Source organism: Lagenorhynchus albirostris, chromosome 8 (genome assembly GCF_949774975.1).
Source record: "Lagenorhynchus albirostris chromosome 8, mLagAlb1.1, whole genome shotgun sequence".
NCBI lineage: Eukaryota > Metazoa > Chordata > Mammalia > Artiodactyla > Delphinidae > Lagenorhynchus > Lagenorhynchus albirostris.
The window spans coordinates 19453402-19477050 of record NC_083102.1 but is presented as its reverse complement, the minus strand read 5'-3'; the positions used below and the strand labels follow the sequence as shown (position 1 = coordinate 19477050).

Sequence of the window (23649 nt, the reverse complement as noted above, 5' to 3'; positions counted from 1 at the left end):
CCTTCCCACACACAGTTCAGGGGCCCATGGCAGCAGGCTGGTGACCTGGGTGCTAAGTAAATCTCAGGTTCCAAGGCATGTTTCTTTTGTTGTTCATAGCCAAAGATTTTTGGTGTTCTTATTTCGTTGAGGGTGTTCAGACTTGTGTCTTTTTATATACTTATGGGAAGGGATGGTATCGATTCTCTAGAATAGCCTAATTTCATATCTTTCTATTATACCTGTAAGTTGGGCCAAGGCAACATTTTCAGGATGGTTATGTTGTCTTACTAGAAAAATGCTTCCTTAAGGGAGATGTACTGACCTATTGAAAAGTGATAGAACATTTTGGAACCATGTAATTATCAGAGTCCTGAAGGAAATATTTGTTTTGGACTCAACAGTGGCAACACATTTGCTTTTTGTAGGGAACACTGTTGCCAAAATATTAGCCAGCAGATGGTTTAGTTATCAGGTTGGGTTTTTTTGCTTAAATTTGAAAGATTTTTTTGTTTGTTTTTTGGCTTGAACCTTAGTTCTATTTAGAAACAGTTACAGTTGTCATTCACCTTTGTGTATCTCACCTCCCCCAACCAAAAAAATAAAATAAAGATCAGTGGTTTCTTTTCTAGCGTTTTTTTCAATGAAGCAGCTGTTGAGAATGGCTGACTTTGATGTTACTTAAAGACATTTCCATTGGTTCGTGTTAAAGCACAAAACTAGATCTTTTTACCTAATCAGCTTGAGTAAGACTGGTAGAAGACAAACACTTAACTATGAAATCATTATTCCTAGTTTAAACTAAAATGAAAATGAGAAATAGACATTTGGGAAAGAAAATTTAAGGGCACTTGTAGTTTCTAATTACAAAGATTTCCTTTGTTGTAGGTTGATCTCTCAACTCAAGGCAAATTTCTTTTTTGAAAGCACCAGACGATTCTTGATTATGTACATTTTAACTGTACCTCTGACCTATTTTATTGAGTTAAGGAAATATTTCTCAGAACTTGTTTCCTAAATGGATAGGTTTTTAATAGTGAAGCATACTGTCCTGTTCGATATCATGTGTTAAAACATTTTGTAGATGTTTGCTTATCTTCGTAATCCTAAAAGAAATATTTGTTTTCAACTCAAACAGATTTCTGTTGTCTGTATGAGCAGTTTCTAACTCTGGTGAGTTAGAACATTAACGTTCTGTCAGATAATAGTAGGTGTTCTGTGAAAAAATCCTTGTTGGTAGTATCTATCTCCCCTCCCTCCCCCTCTCCCCACGTGGATTTAGTTTTGAAAATATGTGTAAGAAAACTTCCAAATACATCTGGTTGGCTCATTATGTAGTACTCTACCTTTAAGAAATGGTGTGGGGACTCCACTCTTGGAGGGCACGCACAAAGTAGTGTGTGCATCGGGACCCAGGGGAAGGAGCAGTGACCCCATAGGAGACTGAACCAGACCTAACTGCTAGTGTTGGAGGGTCTCCTTCAGAGGCAGGGGGTGGCTGTGGCTCACTGTGGGGACAAGGACACTGGCAGCAGAAGTTCTGGGAAGTACACCTTGGTGTGAGCCCTGACAGAGTCCGCCATTAGCCCCACCAAAGAGCCTGTAGCCTCCAGTGCTGGATTGCCTCAGGCCAAACTACCAACAGGGAGGGAACTCAGCCCTCCCCATCAGCAGACAAGCAGATTAAAGTTTTACTGAGCTTTGCCCACCAGAGCAACACCCAGCTCTACCCACCACCAGTCCCTCCCATCAGGAAGCTTGCACAAGCCTCTTAGATAGCCTCATTCACCAGAGGGCAGACAGCAGAAGGAAGAACTACAGGCCTGCAGCCTATGGAAGGAAAACCACATTCACAGAAGGATAGACAAAATGAAAAGGCAGAGGGTTATGTACCAGATGAAGGAACAAGATAAAAACCCCAGAAAAACAACTAAATGAAGTGGAGATAGGCAGCCTTCCAGAAAAAGAATTCAGCATAATGATAGTGAAGATGATCCAGGATCTCGGAAAAAGAATGGAGGCAAAGATTGAGAAGATGCAAGAAATGTTTAACAAAGATCTAGAATTAAAGAACAAACACCTAGAAGAATTAAAGAACAAACAGAAATGAACAATACAATAACTAAAATGAAAATACACTAGAAGGAATCAATAGCAGAATAACTGAGGCAGAAGAATGGGTAAGTGACCTGGAAGACAGAATGGTGGAATTCACTGCCACAGAACAGAATAAAGAATGAAAAGAAATAAAGACGGCCTAAGAGGCCTCTGGGACAACATTGAACACAACAACTTTTGCATTATAGGGGTCCCAGAAGGAGAAGAGAGAGAGAAAGGACCTGAGAAAATATTTGAAGAGATTATAGTCGAAAACTTCCCTAACACGGGAAAGGAAATAGCCACCCAAGTACAGGAAGCACAGTGAGTCCCATACAGGATAAACCCAAGGAGAAACATGCCAAGACACATAGTAATCAAATTGACAAAAATTAAAGACAAAAATTATTGAAAGCAACAAGGGAAAAATGACAAATAACGTACAAGGGAACTCCCATAAGGTTAACAGCTGATTTCTCAGCAGAAACTCTACAAGCCAGAAGGGAGTGGCACAATATACTTAAAGTGATGAAAGGGAAGAACCTACAACCAAGATTACCCGGCAAGGGTCTCATTCAGATTCGATGGAGAAGTCAAGACCTTTAAGGAAGGCCTCCCTGGTGGCGCAGTGGTTGAGAGTCCGCCTGCTGATGCAGGGGACACGGGTTTGTACCCCGGTCCGGGAGGATCCCATGTGCCGTGGAGCGGCTAGGCCCGTGGGCCATGGCCGCTGAGCCTGTGTGTCCGGAGCCTGTGCTTTGCAACGGGAGAGGCCACAAAAGTGAGAGGCCCATGTACAGCAAAAAAAAAAAAAAAAAAAAAAAAGGCTTTAAGGACAAGCAAAAGGTAAGAGAATTCAGCACCACCAAACCAGCTCTACAACAAATGCTAAAGGAAGTTCTCTAAGTGGGAAATACAAGAGAAGAAAAGGACCTACAAAAACAAACCCATAACAATTGAGAAAATGGTAGTAGGAACATACATATTGATAATTACCTTGAACATGAATGGATTAAATGCTCCAACCAAAAGACACAGGCTTGCTGAATGGATACAAACAAGACCCATGTATATATGCTGTCTACAAGAGACCCACTTCAGACCTAGGGATACGTACAGACTGAAAGTGAGGGGATGGAAAAACATATTCCATGCAAATGGAAATCAAAAGAAAGCTGAAGTAGCAATACTTGTATGAGATAAAATAGAGAATGTTACAAGAGACGAGGAAGGACACTACATAATGAGCAAGGGATCAATCCAAGAAGAAGATATAACAAGTGTAAATATATATGCACCCAACATAGGAGCTCCTCAATACATAAGCCAACTGCTAACAGCTATAAAAGAGAAAATTGACAGTAACACAATACTAGTGGGGGACTTCAACACCTCACTTACACCAATGGACAGATCATCCAGACAGAAGATTAATAAGGACACACAAGCTTTAAATGACACAATAGACCAGATAGATTTAATTGATATTTATAGGACATTCCATCCCAAAACAGCAGATTACACTTTCTTCTCAAGTGTGCATGAAACGTTTTCCAGGATAGATCATATCTTGGGTCACAAATTAAGCCTTGGTAAATTTAAGAAAATTGAAATCATATCAAGCATCTTTTCTGACCACAGTGCTATGAGATTAGAAATCAGTTACAGGGAAAACAAAACGTAAAACACACAAACACATGGAGCCTAAATAATACATTACGAAATAACCAAGAGATGACTGAAGAAATCAAAGAGGAAATCAAAAAATAACTAGAGACAAAGGACCATGAAAACACGACGATCCAAAACCTATGGGATGCAGCTAAAGCAGTTATAAGAGGGAAGTTTATAGCAATATAAGCCTACCTCAAGAAACAAGAAAAATCTCAAAAAAAACTAACCTTACACCTAAAGGAGCTAGAGAAAGAACAAACAAAACCCAAAGTTAGTAGAAGGAAAGAAATCCTAAAGGTAAGAGCAGAAATAAATGAAATAGAAACAAAGAAAACAATAGCAAAGATCAATAAAACTAAAAGCTGGTTCTTTGAGAATATAAACAAAATTGATAAACCATTAGCCAGACTCACCAAGAAAAAGAGGGTTAGGACTCAAATCAATAAAATCAGAAATGAAAAAGGAGAAGTTACAACAGACACCACAGAAATACAAAGCATCCTAAGAGACTACTACAGGCAACTCTATGCCAATAAAATGGACAACCTGGAAGAAATGGACAAATTCTTAGAAAGGTAGAACCATCCAAGACTGAACCAGGAAGAAATAGAAAATTTGAGCAGACCAATCACAAGTAATGAAATTGAAACTGTGATTAAAAATCTTCCAACAAACGAAAGTCCAGGACCAGATGGCTTCATAGGTGAATTCTTTCAAACATTTACAGAAGAGCTAACACCCATTCTTCTCAAACTCTTCAAAAATTGCAGAGGAAGGAACACTCCCAAACTCATTCTATAAGGCCACCATCACCCTGATACCAAAACCAGACAAAGATACTACAAAGAAAGAAAATTACAGACCAATATCACTGATGAATATAGATGTAAAAATTCTCAACAAAATACGGGCAAACAGAATCCAACAGCACATTAAAAGGATCATACACCATTATCAAGGGGGATTTATCCCAGCGATGCACGGATTCTTCAACATATGCAAATCAATCAATGTGATACACCATATTAACAAATGGAAGAATAAAAACCATATGATCATCTTGATAGATGCAGAAAAAGCTTTTGACAAAATTCAATACCCATATATGATAAAAACTCTCCAGAAAGTGGGCATAGAGGGAACCTACTTCAACATAGTAAAGGCCATATACGACAAACCCACAGCAAATATCATTCTCAATGGTGAAAAACTGAAAGCATTTCTTCCAAGATCAGGAACAAAACAAGGATGTCCACTCTCACCACTCTTATTCAACATAGTTTTGGAAGTCCTGGCCACAGCAGTCAGAAGAAAAAGAAACAAAAGGAAAAGAAATAGGAAAAGAAGAAGTAAAACTGTCACTGTTTGCAGATGACATGATACTATACATAGAGAATCCTGAAGATGCCACCAGAAAAGTATTAAAGGTAATCAATGAATTTGGTAAAGTTGCAGGATACAATATTAATGCACAGAAATCTCTTGCATTCCTATACACTAACAATGAAAGATAAGAAGAGAAATTAAGGAAAAAATCCCATTCATTATTGCAACAAAAAGAATAAAATATCTAGGAATAAACCTACGTAAGGAGGTAAAAGACCTGTACTCAGAAAACTGTAAGACACTGATGAAAGAAATCAAAGATGACACAAACAGATGGAGAGATGTAGCATGTTCTTGGATTGGAAGAATCAATATTGTGAAATGACTGTACTACTCAAAGCAATCTACAGATTCAGTGCAATCCCTATCAAATTACCAGTGGCATTTTTCACAGAACTAGAACAAAAAATTATAAAATTTCTGTGGAGACACAAACGACCCCGAATAGCCAAAGAAGTCTTGAGGGGGAAAAAAACAGAGCTGGAGGAATCAGACTCCCTGACTTCAGACTATACTGCAAAGCTACAGTAGTCAAGACAGTATGGTACTGGCACAAAAACAGAAATATAGATCAATGGAACAGGATAGAAAGCCCAGAGATAAACCCATGCACTTATGGTCAGCTAGTCTATGACAAAGGAGGCAAGGATATACAATGGTGAAAGCACAGTCTCTTCAATAAGTGGTGCTGGGAAAACTTGACAGCTACATGTAAAAGAATGAAATTAGAACACTTCCTAACACCATACAGAAAAGTAAACTCAAAATGGATCAGAGACCTAAATGTAAGACTGGACACTATAAAACTCTTAGAGGAAAACAGGAAGAACACTCTTTGGCATAAGTCACAGCAAGATCTTGTTTGGTCCATCTCCTAGAGTAATGGGAATAAAACCAAAAATAAACAAATGGGACCTAATGAAACTTAAAAGCTTTTGCAAAACAAAGGAAACTACAAACAAGACGAAAAGCAGACCCTCAAAATGGGAGAAAATATTTGCAAATGAATCAACAGAGAAAGGATTAATCTCCAAAATATATAAACAGCTCATACAGCTCAATATTAAAAAAAAATCCCAATCAAAAAATGGGCAGAAGACCTAAATAGATGTTTCTCCAAGGAAGACAGATAGTTGGCCAAGAAGCACATGAAAAGCTGCTCAACATGACTAATTATTAGAGAAATGCAAATCAAAACAACAATGAGGTGTCACCTCACACCAGTTAGAATGGGCATCATCAGAAAATGTACAAACAACAAATGCTGGAGAGGGTATGGAGAAAAGGGAGCCGTATTGCACTGTTGATGGGAATGTAAATTGATACAGCCACTATGGAGAAAATAGTATGGAGGTTCCTTAAAAAACTCAAAATAGAATTACCATATGACCTAGCAATCCCACTCCTGGGCATATACCCAGAGAAAACCATAATTCAAAAAGACACATGCATCCAGTGTTCAGTGCAGTGCTAACACAATGGAATATTACTCAGCCATAAAAAGGAACAAAATTGGGTTATTTGTAGAGACGTGGTTGGATTTAGAGGCTGTCATACAGGGTGAAGTAAGTCAGAATGAGAAAAACAAATATCATATTTTAACGTATATATGTGGAACCTAGAAAAATGGTACAGATGAACCGGTTTGCAGGGCAGAAATAGAGACACAGATGTAGAGAACAAACGTATGGACACCAAGTGGGGGAAGGTGGCAGGGGGTGTGGTGGTGGTGGGATGAATTGGGAGTTTGGGAGTGACATGTATACACTAATATGTATAAAATAGATAACTAGTTAGTATCTGCTGTATAAAAAAGTAAAATTCAAATATTCAAAAAAAAAGAACTGGTGTGGCATACCTGAGAATTCTAGAAGGTCACAGTAGAGATCATTTGACACATGAATTCATCATATTTCGATCTGTGAGTAGATGTATAGACAGCATTTTCCAGTGAACAGTTCCACTGTATGTTGTCTAATCTTTCATCTGCCTCATCTGCCGTGTCTTGTCCTGTAATTTTAATATTTATTTGTGATAGTATTCATTGTTGTATGTCACATTTCTGAAACCGATTTTGATTATTTCTCAAAGAATTAATCTGTTGCTGTCCACTTTAATCCAGCTGCATCTCTTGAATTCCTGTTGATGTTTCATCGGTGTGTTATTTAAAAAGTGCTCTGCAGTCATTAAATTTAGAAAACAGTGAAATAATTTACAAAATGACCACTTCCCATACATTAAAGAAAAAAATGGTGGTATTTTTATCAGTAATTACGCACATTTCTAACTGTAGATGGATATTTAAGGATTTGTTCTCTATTAAAGGCTAAATGTTAGGAAATGCCTAGAAACCAGACCCCCCCAGTACAACAGAATTAATCATCAGTCATGGTGGGATTGACTGCTGCCCCACCGAGTTTTCCTTATGTGTAAGCTTTATGGTACAAGCTACTTAAAACCACAGAAGATAAAGTTCAGGTTTTTAAACTGATGTTCTAGGGATGAAATATATGCATTGACAACTATTTTCTGCAAATTGTTTTGAGTACCACTAAGCAAGGTTAGAGTCAGGGAAGACAGTGGCCTTGCTTAGCTTTCATAATTACAGCTTTATAAATAGACTTTTAATTTGTGAAGGCCAGAAAATAAGGCACTGTATCTTCCTACAGAAATAGAGGCTATTTTCCTATTTGTGGTAAGGTTTTTAAATCTTTGAAGTTCTGAGACTACTCTTGATTGTATATATGGTAACTGTACTTGTATTTTCGGTCAAGAAAACATATTCAGAAAGTTTGTTTTCTACGTGATTAATAATAGTTCCATGATGGAAGCAGCACTTTACTGAAAATGCTGCCTTAAACCATGTTGGAAACAACCTCCGAGGTTTCTTTATCCACATGGTAAATAGGTTCTGTTAAAAATAATGTGAGGAGCCCTCAGTATGTGCCAGGCACTGTGTTGCTAAGAGCTTTACCTACATTTAAGAAAAATTAAGTGGCTTTGAAAGTTGACATCGTCATATAGTTTTGTAATTGGAACATGAGCTGTTTGGGTTAAAAATCTTCATGCAAATTCTTACAAACAAATTGAGTGTGGACGTGCAGTGGGTGGTTTTTAAGCTTAAATATCTCAGCTAGATTTAATTACCTTGAGGGATAAGGCTACATGATGGGCCAGCGGTTTACCAAATTATTTTTCATTTTCTGAATCTTGATGTCACTAAAGGTTAATGCATCCTCTTTTCTCTGCTAGAGACCTGAGTTAAAATCCATTTTAGAGCACACGTGTAAATGAATTTGTTGTTGTTTTTCCTCCTTGGGGACACTTTGGTCATTTCGTGAGGCAGCCTTTCCATTTGGAATTGCCCGCAGCTTGCACCAGGCAGGGGGGCTCTCATAGCAGGGGCGGTCGCGATTCAGCATGAAAATGAACTGGCAGGCTTCAGAGGGCAGAGCTGGCCCAGGGCTTGTCACTCTTTCATTCCTCGATTCTGTCTTGGTTAACTTAAGGAAACTTATTTGTTGCTGACATTTCATTATAGCACTTCACAAAACAAGTGATGTGTTTGTGGCTAAGCCATTGCATTTTCCTCCCCATCTCAGGCCGCTTTGTATTTGGCAGCTACAAAGCTTTCTGTGTTCACTGTCCACACTCTCCTAAGTGACTGCATATACTGGGATAGATCTGTGATCAACATTTTTGATCACTGATCTTTCATGAGTTCTATTATCTGTTGATTGTTTTTGTATAAATGCTTGATTTTTTAAGTAGTGTTATTAGTTGTTGCCTTTATCTGTACAAATGAGGAACATTTAGATGTATAACCAAAGCAGGGAATAGTCGTTGCACGTTAATTCTTTCAGGGAGCTTGCCAGGGCTCTTTTCCCTGAGTTCAGCTTGTAGTCAACTCTTCTCCATTACTGTTGTTATTATTACTACTACTACTGCTACTATCATTATTATTATTAGTCTTTGTGTTTCTCTCTTCTTTTTTTCTCCCAAGGAATAGTACCTCTTCACTTTTTTTTTTCTTTAAGAAAAATATGTAAGGTCTTTATACATAGAAAGACATAAATAAAATTTTATGTACATGGATAAATGGGATTATATAATACATACTGTCTTTTTTTCCCCTTTGCAATTCTCACTTTGGTTTCAAAGTGAATTATTCCAAATTCCCTGAATCCCTTGTCTTGTCCATTTGTTGTAGGTATTCCTACACCATTTTTATTCATTCAATCCTTTTTGTCTTAAAATCTCCCAAATTGCACTTTATGCCAAGAGACTCTCCCTTCTCATAGTTTATCTTCTGTTCACCTTTCAAATCCCGTTTCTTCTATCAGACTGAGTCAGTCCAAGGAGAGGTGATGACTGCTGTTGTCTGCTTGTAACATTCATGTAAAAATGCATTTTCCTCTGTGTGTATGTGAATATGAGAAAGAGCTAGAGATGACTGTAAATACACTTGTAGACTTAGGCTTACCAAGCTCTGATTCATGATGGCCATGAGAATTATTAAAAAAATTATAAAGTGTGCTTTTATTGAGTCTTAGTCATAAGAGACTAAGTTTGACTAAAAGTTGATCTAAATCATTAGTATGTGGACATCTTGTGAGGATATAAACATTATAATTATTTCAGTAGGAGGTCGTTTTACTTGTGTCCATGGATAGGCAATGTGTGTGGGAATAAATAGTATGTACAGCTTTGCTGAGGTGCTTTAGATGCCTTCATGTTCACCATGATTGTTTTCTTCAGCATTATCTGTCTCCAATGTTAAACCCTTCAAGAGCAGAACTAGGCCTATCCACATTACACTGAAAGTCTGAAGTATGCTGATAAAGTTCTCAAACTCTTTTGACAGTATCTTTTATTTTTTTTTTTTTTAAATTTATTTATTTATTTATTTTTGGCTGCGTTGGGTCTTCGCTGCTGTGTGCGGGCTTTCTCTAGTTGAGGCGAGCTGGAGCTACTCTTCGTTACGGTGCGCGGGCTTCTCATTGCGGTGGCTTCTCTTGTTGCAGAGCACGGGCTCTAGGGCGCATGGGGTTCAGTAGCTGTGGTGCGTGAGCTCAGTAGTTGTGGCTTGCGGGCTCTAGAGCCCAGGCTTGGTAGTTGTGGCACATGGGCTTAGTTGCTCCGTGGCATGTGGGATCTTCTAGGACCAGGGATCAAACCAATGTCCCCTACATTGGCAGGCGGATTCTTAACCACTGGACCACTGGGGAAGTCCCGAAAGTATCTTTTAAAAGATAGCCTTTCTTATTTATAATATTACTAGATTATTTCATTGTCTTAATCTTTTTTTTTTTTTTGCCGTTTTCAGGTGTCTGCAGTCGAGTCTTTGGAGGGTCCCCTGCTCCAGGTGGAAGGACTGAGTGACCTTAGGCTGGAGCTTCACAGCAAGAAGATGAACCTCCACTTAGTTCTCATAGACGAGCTGCATCGGCACCTGTACATCAAATCCACTAGCCGAGTTGTGCAGCAGAACAAGGAAAAAGGCAGGATGAGGTTGGTTAAAGAGGCTCTTTGCCACAGTGTCTTGTGGCCATGTAGAATTTTAAGGAATATTATTTGTTTCCCAGAATATTGTTATAGTTTATTTTACTTCTCTTTTTAACATACTGTCTCTGAAAATGTAAGATAGTTTTATGATACCAAATACTCCACGTTCTGGAGGCTGACTTTCAAAGTTTGTTCATTCCCTCACTGCACATTTCTTGTGGTCCTTTTATGTAAAGATACATAAGAAACATTTACTGTGGGTCTGTAAGTGGATCAGAGAGACCTCTGGCATATCTCAGAAGGAAGAGAAAATAAATCCTTAAATTGGATAGTGAAGTCCGCCTAATTGAGAAATATAGGTGTATGAATATGAAGTTAGAAGACTCTTTGTTACTTAGGGCTGTGTTCAGCTTTGGACAGTCCTCTTTCTGGAGTAGTTTAGGGAAGGTTTAGAGAGAGCATTTTTTTTTTTTTTTTTTTTATGCCTGGGCTCATTGTAGCACAGTCCTATGTTGAAGGGCCTGGGTGGACTCAGGACATTTATTAGGTTAGGAGAGACCTGGTAGGGAATAAGACCAGATGGTAAGACAGTAGAACGTTGGCGTTATTAACATGTATCAGATAGCTGTGCACATCATATGTCCTTCCAACATTCCTTTAAAATAGCCATAAGATTCTTCAGAGGGCAGTTGAGCACTATATACTGTTGATACTTTTTCATCAGGCTGTAGATGAGAGGAGCACTGGAAGCAGTGCATGCTGGGAGTGAAGTCTATAAAATCGTATTCTGTTCAAACCAGAATTTCCAACTTTGTGTGTGATGCTTCAGTCTAGTCAGAGACCCTGACACAGAAAGAAGTTTGCATCTCTTCTCTGCAGATGGGCACTAGAAAAACTTAGGCACACAAATTGAGCTAAGGGTTATGTACCTTAGACTTAACTTCAGCACTGCATCTGAATACAATCTTGTTGGAGAGTAAAGTGGTAGATGGGAGCTGTGCTAAGGAAATAGCTTCCAGAGTGTCTGGTGGTAAACAGTAGATCTAAATAGATTTCTACCCGTGCAAGGATTAAAAACAAACAGAATAACCCCACTCCCTTGTAAGCCCAAGAGAAAAATACTTATTTTCCCTTATGCTGTAGAATAAGCATTAGGGAAAAAGCATTAAGTTGAGGTCTCAAAGAAGAACATTTATTTGAAGAAAAAGATTTATAAAGCAAAATAGCAGAAGTTTAGGAGACTTAAGCTTGAGTTTCTCAAAAGATGCAATATGATGTAGTAGGTTTAGAATTTTGCTAAAAATTATCACCCTTTCCCCTCCAGTTGAGTAGGAGGAGTGTATTTCCTTCTTTTTGATTTTTGGGCTCTTGCTTTTGCTGATTGTTAGCATGTAACATGAGGGGCTTGAAATTTGCTTGTGCCAGGGAGCATGCCCTGTCATGCCTCTGCCATTGCCATGATGGCGCTGGTCCCAGGAGGAGGAGGAGAGACATGTGAAATCGAGGCGTGTTCAGCTGAGCTGCCTAGCCTGAATCAGCCAGTCACAAAAATATGTGCTTATTGTTGAACATGACTGAGATTCTGTGGTTGTATGTAGCAAGCATACAGTTTCTATGAAATGATAATGGGGAGCTATATGAATGGGATTGGGAGAAATGCAAAAAGAACTGACTACAACAGGAACAAAATGTAAGGAAAAACCAAAATGATAATAGAGAAATTAAGTCTTTCTTAAAACATTAGAAGAATTAAATCAGTGATATGAGGGAAAACTTTTCTTATCGTGAAGAAGAAAAACGCAAGATGATAAAAGAAAGATAATGTGAAATGTGGAGAATAGTGATCAATCAAATGATTTTAGGCATTCTACAGAATGACACTAAAATGATAGTGTTATAGGTTGAATTGTGTCCCCTTAAAATTCATGTATTGAGGTCCTAACTCCCAGTACCTAACTGTGACTAAATTTGGAGATAGGGCCTTTCAATAGGTAAATAAGTTAAAATGAGGTCATTAGCATGGGCCCTAATTCAATATGACTGGTGTCCATATAAGAAGAGGAAATTTGGACACACACTTCCGAAGAGGGAAGACCATGTGAAGACACAGTGATAAGACAGCCGTCTACAAACGTAGGAGAGAGGCCTCAGGAGAAACCAACTCTGCCAACAGCTTGAGCCTCCAGAACTGTGAGAAAACAAATTTCTGTTGTTTAAGCTACCCAGTCTGTGGTACTTTGTCATGGCAGCCCTAGCAAACTAATACAGACAGAAATAGTAGCAATAATTATAGTGTAAAGAAAGAAACTTAAACAGAAAAAAAGACCTTGGTCTGCAAATCAAAAGGATTCACGGTAAACTTAGTGAAAAACTTACTCTTAGATATGATCATGAAGTTTTTTATGAATTTCAAAAACAAATACTGTAAGCACCAAGGAGAAAAATTATGTTACCTGCCCTGACAGATATAGTTATTTGCCCACCGATATCCATTCTCTCCTTTTTTTTTTTTTAGATTTATTTAATTCCTTTCTTTCTTTCTCTTTTTTTTTTTTCTGTGTCGGGTCCTAGTTTTGGCAAGCGTGATCTTTGTTGAGGCAAGTGGGATCTTTCCTTGCAGTGTGGGTTCTTTGTTGCGGCACGCAGGCTTTCTCTCTAGTTGTGGCATGTGGGTTTTCTGTCTCTAGTTTGCGGCACATGGGCTCTCTTGTTGAGGTGCGTGAGCTCAGTAGTTGTGGCGTGCGGGCTTAGTTGCCCCGTGGCACGTGGGCCTTAGTTCCCCAACCAGGGATGGAACCTGTGTCCCCTGCATTGGAAGGCGGATTCTTTACCACTGGACCACCAGGGAAGTCTCTCTCCTTCATTTTTAATGACAACTCTTGTTTTGTTCGTGGTGGCCATATGTCCAGCTAAAAGGCTACGTTTTCCATCCTCCTGTGTAGCTAAAGGTGATTTGTGAGACTTCTGCTTGCAAGCTGTTGAATCAGGACTCACAGGAAAATTATTTACAGGTGCCATCTAAACTGGTATGGTCACTCTTTTACTCTTCACTTGCCTTCCTTTACTTTCTGTCGAGGGCATGGATTGATGCCATCATCTTGGACACTAGTGACCTTGAGGATGAAAGCCAAATCGTAAACTTTTTAATGACATGGGGCCTCCATTATGGCTCTGAATGGGTTTGTATCTTTTATACGGGAAAAAGGAAGTCCTTTTGTTTTACTCAGGCCACGGCTATTTGGGTCTTCTGTTTTATATAGTTAAACTTAGTCCTGATAAACAGAAAGGAGTAAAAATCAGGTTCACTGGGATTTGCTGAACATGAAATGCAAGAAGACAGCAGAGCAAAGTCTACAAAACGTTGAATGGGAAAGAATTGGGACCAAAGATTTCTATACCCAGCCAAGTGGACATAGGCAACACAGAGACAAAACAGATATAAATTAACACAAAATGAAAAGCTAGTGTTCTTTTTCTGAGAAAAATACTCAAAAATGAACTATAAGATGTAAACCAAAATCAGCAACTTGAGAACAATAAAGTTGTAGGTGGTTTGAAACTGCTGCCAGGATTGACTGCACAGCATTAAATATGTAAATTTGCGTATAAATAACTGAAAAATATTTTTGTAAGATCAAAAATATAAGCTGAAAACTATTTTTGAAAAAGAAGGTCTATGTGGTTGAAGAATACTCTATAATAGTAAACAGGATTAGATACCTAGTGGGAAGCAACTGCATAGCACAGGTAGATCAGCTCAGTGCTTTGTGACCACCTAGAGGGGTGGGATAGGGAGGGTGGGAGGGAGACGCAAGAGGGAGGAGATATTGGGATATATGTATATGAATAGCTGATTCACTTTGTTATAAAGCAGAAACTAACACACCATTGTAAAGCAATTATACTCCAATAAAGATGTTAAAAAAATAGTAAACAGGATTTATATCACCATATTAAGTTAGTAGAGACTGGGAAATTTGGATAAGCAGGAGATGCAAAGGAGTGCTGAATTCTTAAGATGTCAGAAGTTTTGGATATTAATAATTAGAGAAAATGTTTAATTCATTTAATTTTGTGTTTATTAACCTAGATATGTATATTTAAAGATTTTTATATTGAAAAGTCACTAGAGAAGACAGAATCAAATAAAACCTATTTTTTATTACAAAGGATGATGTTTTAGCCAACATTCTTGATAGCAAATAGCAGAAATCAGTCCTGGTAATAAAACAAGGAAAGAAATTTAGTGGAAAGTTATCAAGTAGGTCACAGAATCTAAGGAAAGGAAGTCTGTATAATCAGGCTCTAAAACCCTGGAGGGACCAAGGGAGTTGCAGCAGCTGAGCGTACATCATAGATAAGCCATAGGAAGGGTCTGGTTGGGTTGCTGCATTATGCCTACAATTGGCTGGATTTTTAACTCAAGTGAATGATCTCTAAATGTCGCTGCATCTTGCCTTTATTTCTTCAAGATTCAAAGTCTTGGCTGGAAGCATCCAATTCTTTGAGCTTGAGACATGTCAACTTGTATAGTAGGAGGAAGGGCCAGGCCCTCTTCCCTTTTTGCTTTGACCCAGACCATGGAGAGTGTCTCCAAATACAAAAACTGTTCCAATTGTTGGTATCCAAAAACAAACACAAAAACAGATTTCTACTGAAGGAGGAAACAAAAGAAGTCATGTGAAGGCACTTATACATATAAAGTAGAACAGATATTTTTGAAGTAGAAGTGGGAAACTAGTAGAATTGATAAAAGAAGGATACATGCCTGTATGGAAAAAATAAAAATGGTTTTCGGAGGCTGTGAAACAAAACCCGAATAAATGGGGAGACTTTCCATGTTCTTAGCTCATAAAGATGTTAAGTCCCAGTTAAATCTCAGTTGAGATTTTTGGAACTGTCAAATCTGTAGTTCACATGGAAGAATAAACGTGTAAGGATTGTTTAAAAAAAAATTGAGAAGGGAGATTATAAGGCATTTCCTTATCTAATATTAAAGTATATTATAAAGCTACTTTAATCAAAACAGTACAGACATGCAAACACAAAATCAGATTGTTGGAAGGAAATAGAATTTAGAAACAGACCCCAGGATATATGAAACTTCAATATTTTAAAACAGTAGTTCAGTTCAGTGAAGTGAATGAAGGCTATTTAGTAATTTGTGTTGATACAATCAGCTGTGTGAAGAAAAGAAATTTAGCTGCCTACCTGTTATTATGTGCAAAAAATTCTAACTTGGTTTAAAAAAATCACATGATGCAACTTTATTAGCATTAGGAAAAAATAGGAGAATATGTATGTGGGAGGCTTTCTAGGTCCACATCCTACAAAAATAGTACCATTTCATAAAAATACATGTAACAGGATGTTGACTGGAACATTTTGGGCAGAACAACAAAAATACACAAGCCCAATATTCAAGAGGACTATGGTTAAATGAATTATGGTGTATCCATGCTGTGTAATACTAGACATTAAAACGAATGAGAAAGATTTCTTAGTGCTGATAGGAAAAGATTTCCAAGGTGTATTCTTGGGTTCAAAAACGCCAGGTGAAAAACAGCATGTATGTTATGAATCTATTTGTGTAAGAATTGAAAGAATATATACTTAAATATATATCCTTTATATATAGATGTAAAAATTTGTGTGTGTGTAAATGATTTCTTAGAAGGATAATGCTGAAAAACAATGATAAAAGTAATTACCTATGGGAAATGGAAATGGGGTGGCAGGGAATAGAAAAGAAGGACTTATTTCATACCTGCTGCACTGGGAATGTATTCATCGGAGCATGTATTATTACTTTAATAATAATACTATTGATAATACATTTAAAAAAATTATTTATTTTTGGCTGTGTTGCGTCTTCGTTTCTGTGCGAGGGCTTTCTCTAATTGTGGCAAGTGGGGGCCACTCCTCATCGTGGTGTGCGGGCCTCACTGTTGTGGCCTCTCTTGTTGCGGAGCACAGGCTCCAGACGTGCAGGCTCAGTAATTGTGGCTCATGGGCCTAGTTGCTCCGCAGCATGTGGGATCCTCCCAGACCAGGGCCCGAACCCGCGTCTCCTGCATTAGCAGGCAGACTCCCAACCACGGCGCCACCAGGGAAGCCCTGATAATACTTTTGAAGATAACTTTTAATGAAATGGCAACATGTTTACTGTTAAAAGGAAAACCTAGGGTTTAATATTCTATACAGGGTGATCCAAAGAATGTTGAAAATCATGTGTACATTTTTGTGTGTATGCATGAGTAGGGGTGTGTGTGTGTGTGTGTGCGTGTGTGTGTGTGTAGGGATGGACAGACTCCTTTCTGTTAAATGTTTTGAAAGACATTATACTATAATTATATTAGATTATTTTCATTTTCTTTATATTTTCAAAAAAGAACATTTAATACCTTTATAAGCAGATAAAATCAATAAAAAATTATTTTAAAAAGTTAATCCTTTTACTTGTTGCATGCATCCTGGTTTAATACTTGATCACCCCATTGTATTTCTTGCTCCCTAACTAATTTTTTCTTTTTATGTATGTCTGTTTTCTTTTTGTTATCTTTCAGTGCTTCCCCTCGCCTTCCTGCTTTGCTTAGGTTTTAGCTTCACCTTATCTTGTATCGCATGTCTTCACTCTTGGTTTATCATTTGAGACCATGACTGTTTTTGACTTTTCTACCCTCTGAATCATTATTCTTTCTGTACGTTCAGGCAGATCTTAGAACTATAGAGAATTACTGTGCCAGACATTCCTGATTCATTATTCTGTTACATTTTCTTACGAAGGGCATATTATATTTGACAGACACTTCTCAGCTGAGTTTGATTTGACAAACTATGAGCACTTGCTCTTTGACAGGTCCTGTGCCGGCTGTTGGGGTTATAGGGTGAATATATTAGTTATTAGATTTACAACTTAAAGTTCAACTCACCTCTGTTAAGTTTCAGTTTGACTAAAGTCAACCAAATGACCTGCTGCTGTGAATTTTGGGCAGAGTTGGACATATTTATTATTAAGTGAAGGAATAGAAATACGTTATAATTAAAATGCAAATATTTAATAAGCTGTTAGCACTTCTAACCCTTCTTAAAAAAAAAAAACTTCATGGCCTGAAATACTGAAATCAGACACATTTTGAAGTAGTTCCTTACTAGTTGGATGAGTGTTGAATGGTCAGAAAGTCCTAGGAGTTACGGTGGTGGGGGGTTGTTTTTGGTATGGTTAAATTTGCTTTATAGTTTTCCTGTCTGCCACCATGTGGTTATTAAATAGCAAACCACTCAATTACAAGATACAATTACTGATTTGGGGGACCTGTCTTATACTGGGAAGGATTTTATGTGCATCACCTGTCTTTTTCAACTCGGCTGTGAATGATTCTGAAAGGATTTAAAATAAAAATTTGTAATCATAGATCTTTAAGAAGAAAAATAATTTCTGTCAGTATTTCTTTGAAATAAAGCTGTTCAGAGGATTCGTACTAATTAGAAACTCAAAGAACAATCTAATTTTTTTTTGTGGTAACATTGGTTTATACATTATATTCAATATAAGTTTCACATGTGCAACATTATCTTTTGACTTCTGTATACACTACAGCCTACAGCGTGCTCACCACCAAAAAATTATTATCCATCACCCTTCAGTTGACCCACTTTATCTCTTCCGCCCTCCTCCCATTCCTCTTCCCCCTGGTAACCACTACTCTGTTCTCTGTATTAGTGTTATTTGTTTTGTTCTGGTTTGCTCATTTATTTTGTTTGTGTTTGGTTTTTATATTCCATACATGAGTGAAATCCTAGAGTTGTCTTTTTTTGTTTTATTTATTTCACTTATCCTAATGTCCTCAATGTCCATCCATACTGTTGCAAATGAGGAAGACTTCATATTTTTTATGGCTGAGTAGTATTCCAGTGTGTGTGTGTGTGTGTGTGTGTGTGTGTGTGTGTGTGTGTGTGTATCACATCTTCTTTATCCATTTATCTGTTGATGGGCACTGAGGTTGTTTCCGTATCTTGACCACTGTAAATAGTGCTGCTATGAACATAGGATGCATGTATCTTTTCGAATTAGTGTTTTTGTATTCTTCGGATAAATACTCAGAAGTGGAGTAGCTGGGTCATATGGTAATTCTAGTTTTAATTTTTCCAGGAATCTCCGTACTTCTTTCTGTAGTGGTTCACCAATTTACACTCCCACTAACAGTGTATGAGGGTTCCCTTTTTTCCACATTTTCTCCAAATTTGTTATTTCTTTCCTTTTAAGAACAATCTAGTTTTGATTTTATTTTTCTCAAAAATACTTCCTCTGAGAGATTCAAAACCCTTTGAAGGTATTAATTAATACTTCTCAACTTTATTTCTGATGTATGTATTTCTTTATTTCAACTTTTCTCTCTTCTGAAATGGAAACTAAGGTATGTGATACTCTATAGTAGCAGGTACCTTTCTGTTGAGTTTCACGTCTGAGGTAACTACATGAGTGGGTGTGCCCCCTGTTTCTTGAACTCTTGAGACTAAGTCCTTCCATAAAAGAACAAGAGAAAAACCAGAAGTCATTTCCAGAGTTACTTGCCTTTGGGTTAGTGTTCACAAAGGAGAAAATTGAAGCCCAAGGGAAAATTTTAGAAAGAGAAAAGAGTCTATGCAAATAGTTTTACAGTAAATTGACTTTCTAAGAGTTTATTGATGGAGTTTGAGGGCCCTTCTGGCTCTGATAATAAAGTCAGCAGGTTATGTTTTTTCAGAGTTAAAATGGCAAGCCATTTATCACCCTATATTTAACTGAAATACATGTTTAGGTTGAAACTGAGAAAATGATTGTAGGTTTTAATCTAAAGTGAATCATGTGCACATCTGTATTTATAGAAGTGTGTATTATACTTACAGATATACATAGCACTGTGCACACACATCTGTACTAACTGCTGCCTCATTTACAGCCTTGGTGGGCAGTACTCCAGCTATGTACCTGAATTTCCTGCTAATGGATACCTTCATTTATTAATGCTTTAAAAATAACTCCTCCACTTCTGTTATGGATATATTTATTAAATTTATCAAATCTTTTTTCTATCATGTAAAATTAAAATTAACTTCTTCCTAATTATTCAGTAACAGCACTGTAAACATCGGTGGTTATCCTTTGTCTCTTTGGGCATGTGTATCCAGAGGCTGGGGAGATGTGTAGAGCTAGTTTTCCACCTGTGAGTAAAATGCAGGTAGAAGAAGGAGAGGTGGCTGAGGAGAAAAATGAGAATACAACAGTAGTCAGTATAGAAGAGATGAACGGGTAAATATGATCAAATTGATTTTATGATTAGACTATTGTAGCCAGTCAGTGGATTTGAAGGCTCTTTTGGGTTTTCTTAAGATAGTGTAGGCAAATAGGAACTTACAGCTTTATATTGGAGGAATAGAGTCACTGGAACTGTGTCAGTTCAGATCCTGGGAAATGCTATTGCTGTTACTTTTATGTCTCATTCCTCACTTGAGGTTTCGCGTTAGTCTGCAAATGATTCCATCACTTGGAAATGCATGAAGTTGGGTATAGCTCATATCTTACTCATACTTGGATGCTCAGCACTGAGTGAAGTGCCAAGCACATAACAGAGGCTGAGACTTGTTTGAGTAATGCTTCCCCCTTCCCTGTAGTAAGTGAAAAGGGAGAAGCTAATGACTGCCATAGATAACCTCCGGGCCTAGGACAGTGGCTGTAAACATTAACACTAGATAAAAATAACACCTTGAAAGATAATTTTGCCTTTTAACCTAAAGTTTGTTTTTCAAAGTTTTCTGAAACATGGTTTTTTTTTTTTTTTTATTAGCTTAGAAATATACATGTACCTTGCATGTGGAAGTTTCAAAGGAGTGGTGGGAGGGAGATGGGGATATATCACTGTAGGGGGTCAATGTTCAAACTTCCACACATTTTTTTCTCCCATTTGGGGGAAGGTTTCTTGAAGGTGTAGTCTTGTTCCTGCTCCCCTCTGTCTGCCCTCCCTTTACAGCCCACTTTGAGAATCACTTCCATGGTAGCCATTCTTACTGGTGATGTTATTGGGACTGGAAGGAGGTGAGAACTATGGCTTTGACCTGTCTATCCTTGGAACATGAGTTCTAGAAGCCTTTCTGTTAGAGATGCAGTGTGATTAGATGATTCAGTTTCTTCAGGGTAGGGCACAGGTGTTATTTGCCTTGGCACTGCCTACATTCTTGGACTTAACAGATGCCTGTAAATGGGAATTATCTTGAAAATTGGTTTTTTATAGTCTTTGTGTCATTTAAAGCTAATGTGTTTATTTTGGAGACTCCAAAGTTAATTATTAAGATGAGTTGCTAGGCCTTTTTGGAAAAGGTGAAATGGGTAATCAAATACTGAATTAACCTGTTTGTGATTCCTTAAATCATCTTTTATAAACCTGATTCTCAACTTGATGAAATTTATGAATCTTTTTTTTAAAGGAAACTAAGTGCAGTGAACTCCCAGTATATGTCAAAAAAAAAAAAAAAGGTCCAGCTTGAAAGACACAAGTTAATCTAGGCTTAACTTTCATTCAGTTATCATGGTAAGGTGTTACTTGATCTTTCTTTGCTGATAAAATAATTTTAATATAGAAACAAAGGGGGTAATGAAGCGTGTGGCAGAATTTGGTTATAAGGTGGTCATCAGATGATCAGAATATACTTAAACTATTTTTTTAACCTAGTATTGTAATAAAAAGATAAAAATGTAAATATTGATATCTGGAATCCTTCAAATACATTTTTATTCCCCTGTCTGTGACCAACACTTTACTTGAAGTAGACTTGAGATATTTGAAGTCAGAGTATAAAGAGGGTTCATGACAAAAGGAAAGCAATAAAGGATGGGCATGTTTTTGGACTTAAGTTGATTTTGGAGAAAGCGCTAAGTAACTACTGCTACTTTCCCCCTTCAGCTCCCTCGTGAAAGATGCTTCTCCTGTTCCTCTGCTTGATGTTACAAACGTTCCTACTCCTCGAAAATTCCTCGATACCTCTCAGTATTCTACTCCCGGAAGCTCAAGTGGTAAGCCTTTAATTCTTCAGCCACTCAACTTCTTTTTGCTGGGCTGCGGTTCCTGGGCCCAGGCCTGGGGAAGCCTTCGCGGCCAGGGTTGGGAGGGCCTGAGGTTACCGCCTTGGAGCCTGTGATCAGCCCTTTGCTGCCCTCAGAGGGAATAAGACAGAAGATGATTGGTTGGGCCTATTGCATTATCAGTTTTAAAAACTGTCAGCTGAAGCTGGCCTGTCTGCTGACTCCAGCTGTGTTTTGTTTGACCAGCACTGCTTGTTTTTCTGAAGTTGAATTTGAATGCTTTTTTTTTTTTTTTGGTGGTACGCGGGCCTCTTACTGTTGTGGTCTCTCCCGTTGCGGAGCACAGGCTCCGGATGTGCAGGCTCAGCGGCCATGGCTCACGGGCCCAGCCGCTCCGCGGCATGTGGGATCCTCCTGGACCGGGGCACGAACCCACGTCCCCTGCATCGGCAGGCAGGGGACTGCGCCATCAGGGAAGCCCCCTGAATGCTTTTTGATGGAGCATATGCTTTTTGTTTTGATGTTTTGCTGTAACTTCTGTTGATCCTGTTAGCTTTTACCCAGCTGCTGTACGTAGTACCTTCCTGGTCTGAGAGCTTTTGAGTGTGTGACCCCTGCCCTATATCTTGATTTCTTATATCTTCCAGTGGCCTCTCCACGTCTACATGCGCCTGCATGCGTGTGTGTGCATGCGTGGACCCACACAGTGTGCTTTGGGGACATATCCACAAACGATTATTGTTTATTCCTGCGCAACCTAATACTGTGTTGAATAAGACAGAGGAGAGCCATTTTTGCCTATATTTAAAGTTGGGGGAGGGAAGGTGTACTTTGAATATGGATGCAAAGATTTAAGGGAATTCTTCTGGAGTGGCTCAGACCTGCCCCATCAGAAGGTTCAGCTCAGCTGGATTCAGACCTTCTGGGGTCTGCAAACACCTGCCCTGTTTGTCGCAGCTTTGGGCTAGGGAGAAGGTGACTGGATGTTTTTTTGTGGGCTGTCCCACAGTTGCCTTTGTGTGACGGCTAAAGTTCTCAATGCCTTTTAAAGAAAATAGTAATATTGATTATCATTGGCTTTTCAGATAAAACTTAGTTCCTACTAGTTCTGTAGTCCTATAGACCTTGAAATGATGAAGAGGTAGAAAAATAATTTGGATTCAGTCAATGTGTTTTGTGCAACTAACTGAAAGTGATTCTTTTGAGAGCCTAACAGTATATTGTTGCTGGGGCATATTTAATTACTTTATAAAATATAATTTAATTAAAATTTAGGGTTATTTAGGCCTGGAATCTTGAAGAGTATTGCTTTTACTGTAGGAAAAGTATAGGAATTGCTTTATAATAAATTTTTCTATTAGTCTTAGTTACTGATTTTTTTTCCTAAAACCCAAGCACTTATTTTTATTATGACACTTTACAGAGGTTTGTGCTCAAGCTTCTTCCTGGAATTAACAGGTTTTGTTTTCTCCCCCTTTCTGTTGTAATATTTCTGTTCTTTGAATTTTGACACTGCTTTGAGCTGTTAGAGAGTGTGGAATTATGAAATAGAAAATGCATTAATACTTTTGATCTGTAGTTTACCTCTACCTTTTGTGGAAATTACCAATTGTTAGATCTTTGTGTTTTTATAATGTGAATTATTGCTTAGCCTGGTTATATCAATTTACATAAATGTTGCTGAGTCAATGGCCAAGTGAAATAAAAATTTTAATTGTTCACGAAGAGATGATGGGTCAGGCATTTTGAAAATGAAAAATATAAATACCAAAAAAGCTGAAGAAAATGCCAGTGATGGCAAATTTCAGTAGAAACTAATTTTGCAACATCTGTTATTTTTAATAAGGTAGCTCTTCCTCTTTGCGCGCTTTTCCTGTCAGGCCCTGTAGATAGCCTTTATCACTGAGTGGAGTTCATAGTGACACTTTGACTTCATCAGTCTGTGGGGA

The 23649-nt window shown here is 38.0% G+C and overlaps 1 protein-coding gene across 3 annotated transcripts in view; it reads left to right on the top strand.

The window, feature by feature from the left end:
* The window catches only part of EXOC4 (exocyst complex component 4), an 815814-nt gene that overhangs the window by 45043 nt on the left and 747122 nt on the right, over window positions 1–23649 (top strand). For all 3 annotated transcript variants that reach the window (XR_009541913.1, XM_060156642.1, XM_060156644.1), the window contains exons 4-5: window positions 10463–10647; window positions 21582–21691. Coding sequence is in view for 2 of the 3 variants with exons in the window: in XM_060156642.1 (XP_060012625.1) it covers window positions 10463–10647; window positions 21582–21691 (295 nt within the window). In the remaining variant the exon portion in view is untranslated. The remainder of the gene's footprint in view (window positions 1–10462; window positions 10648–21581; window positions 21692–23649) is intronic.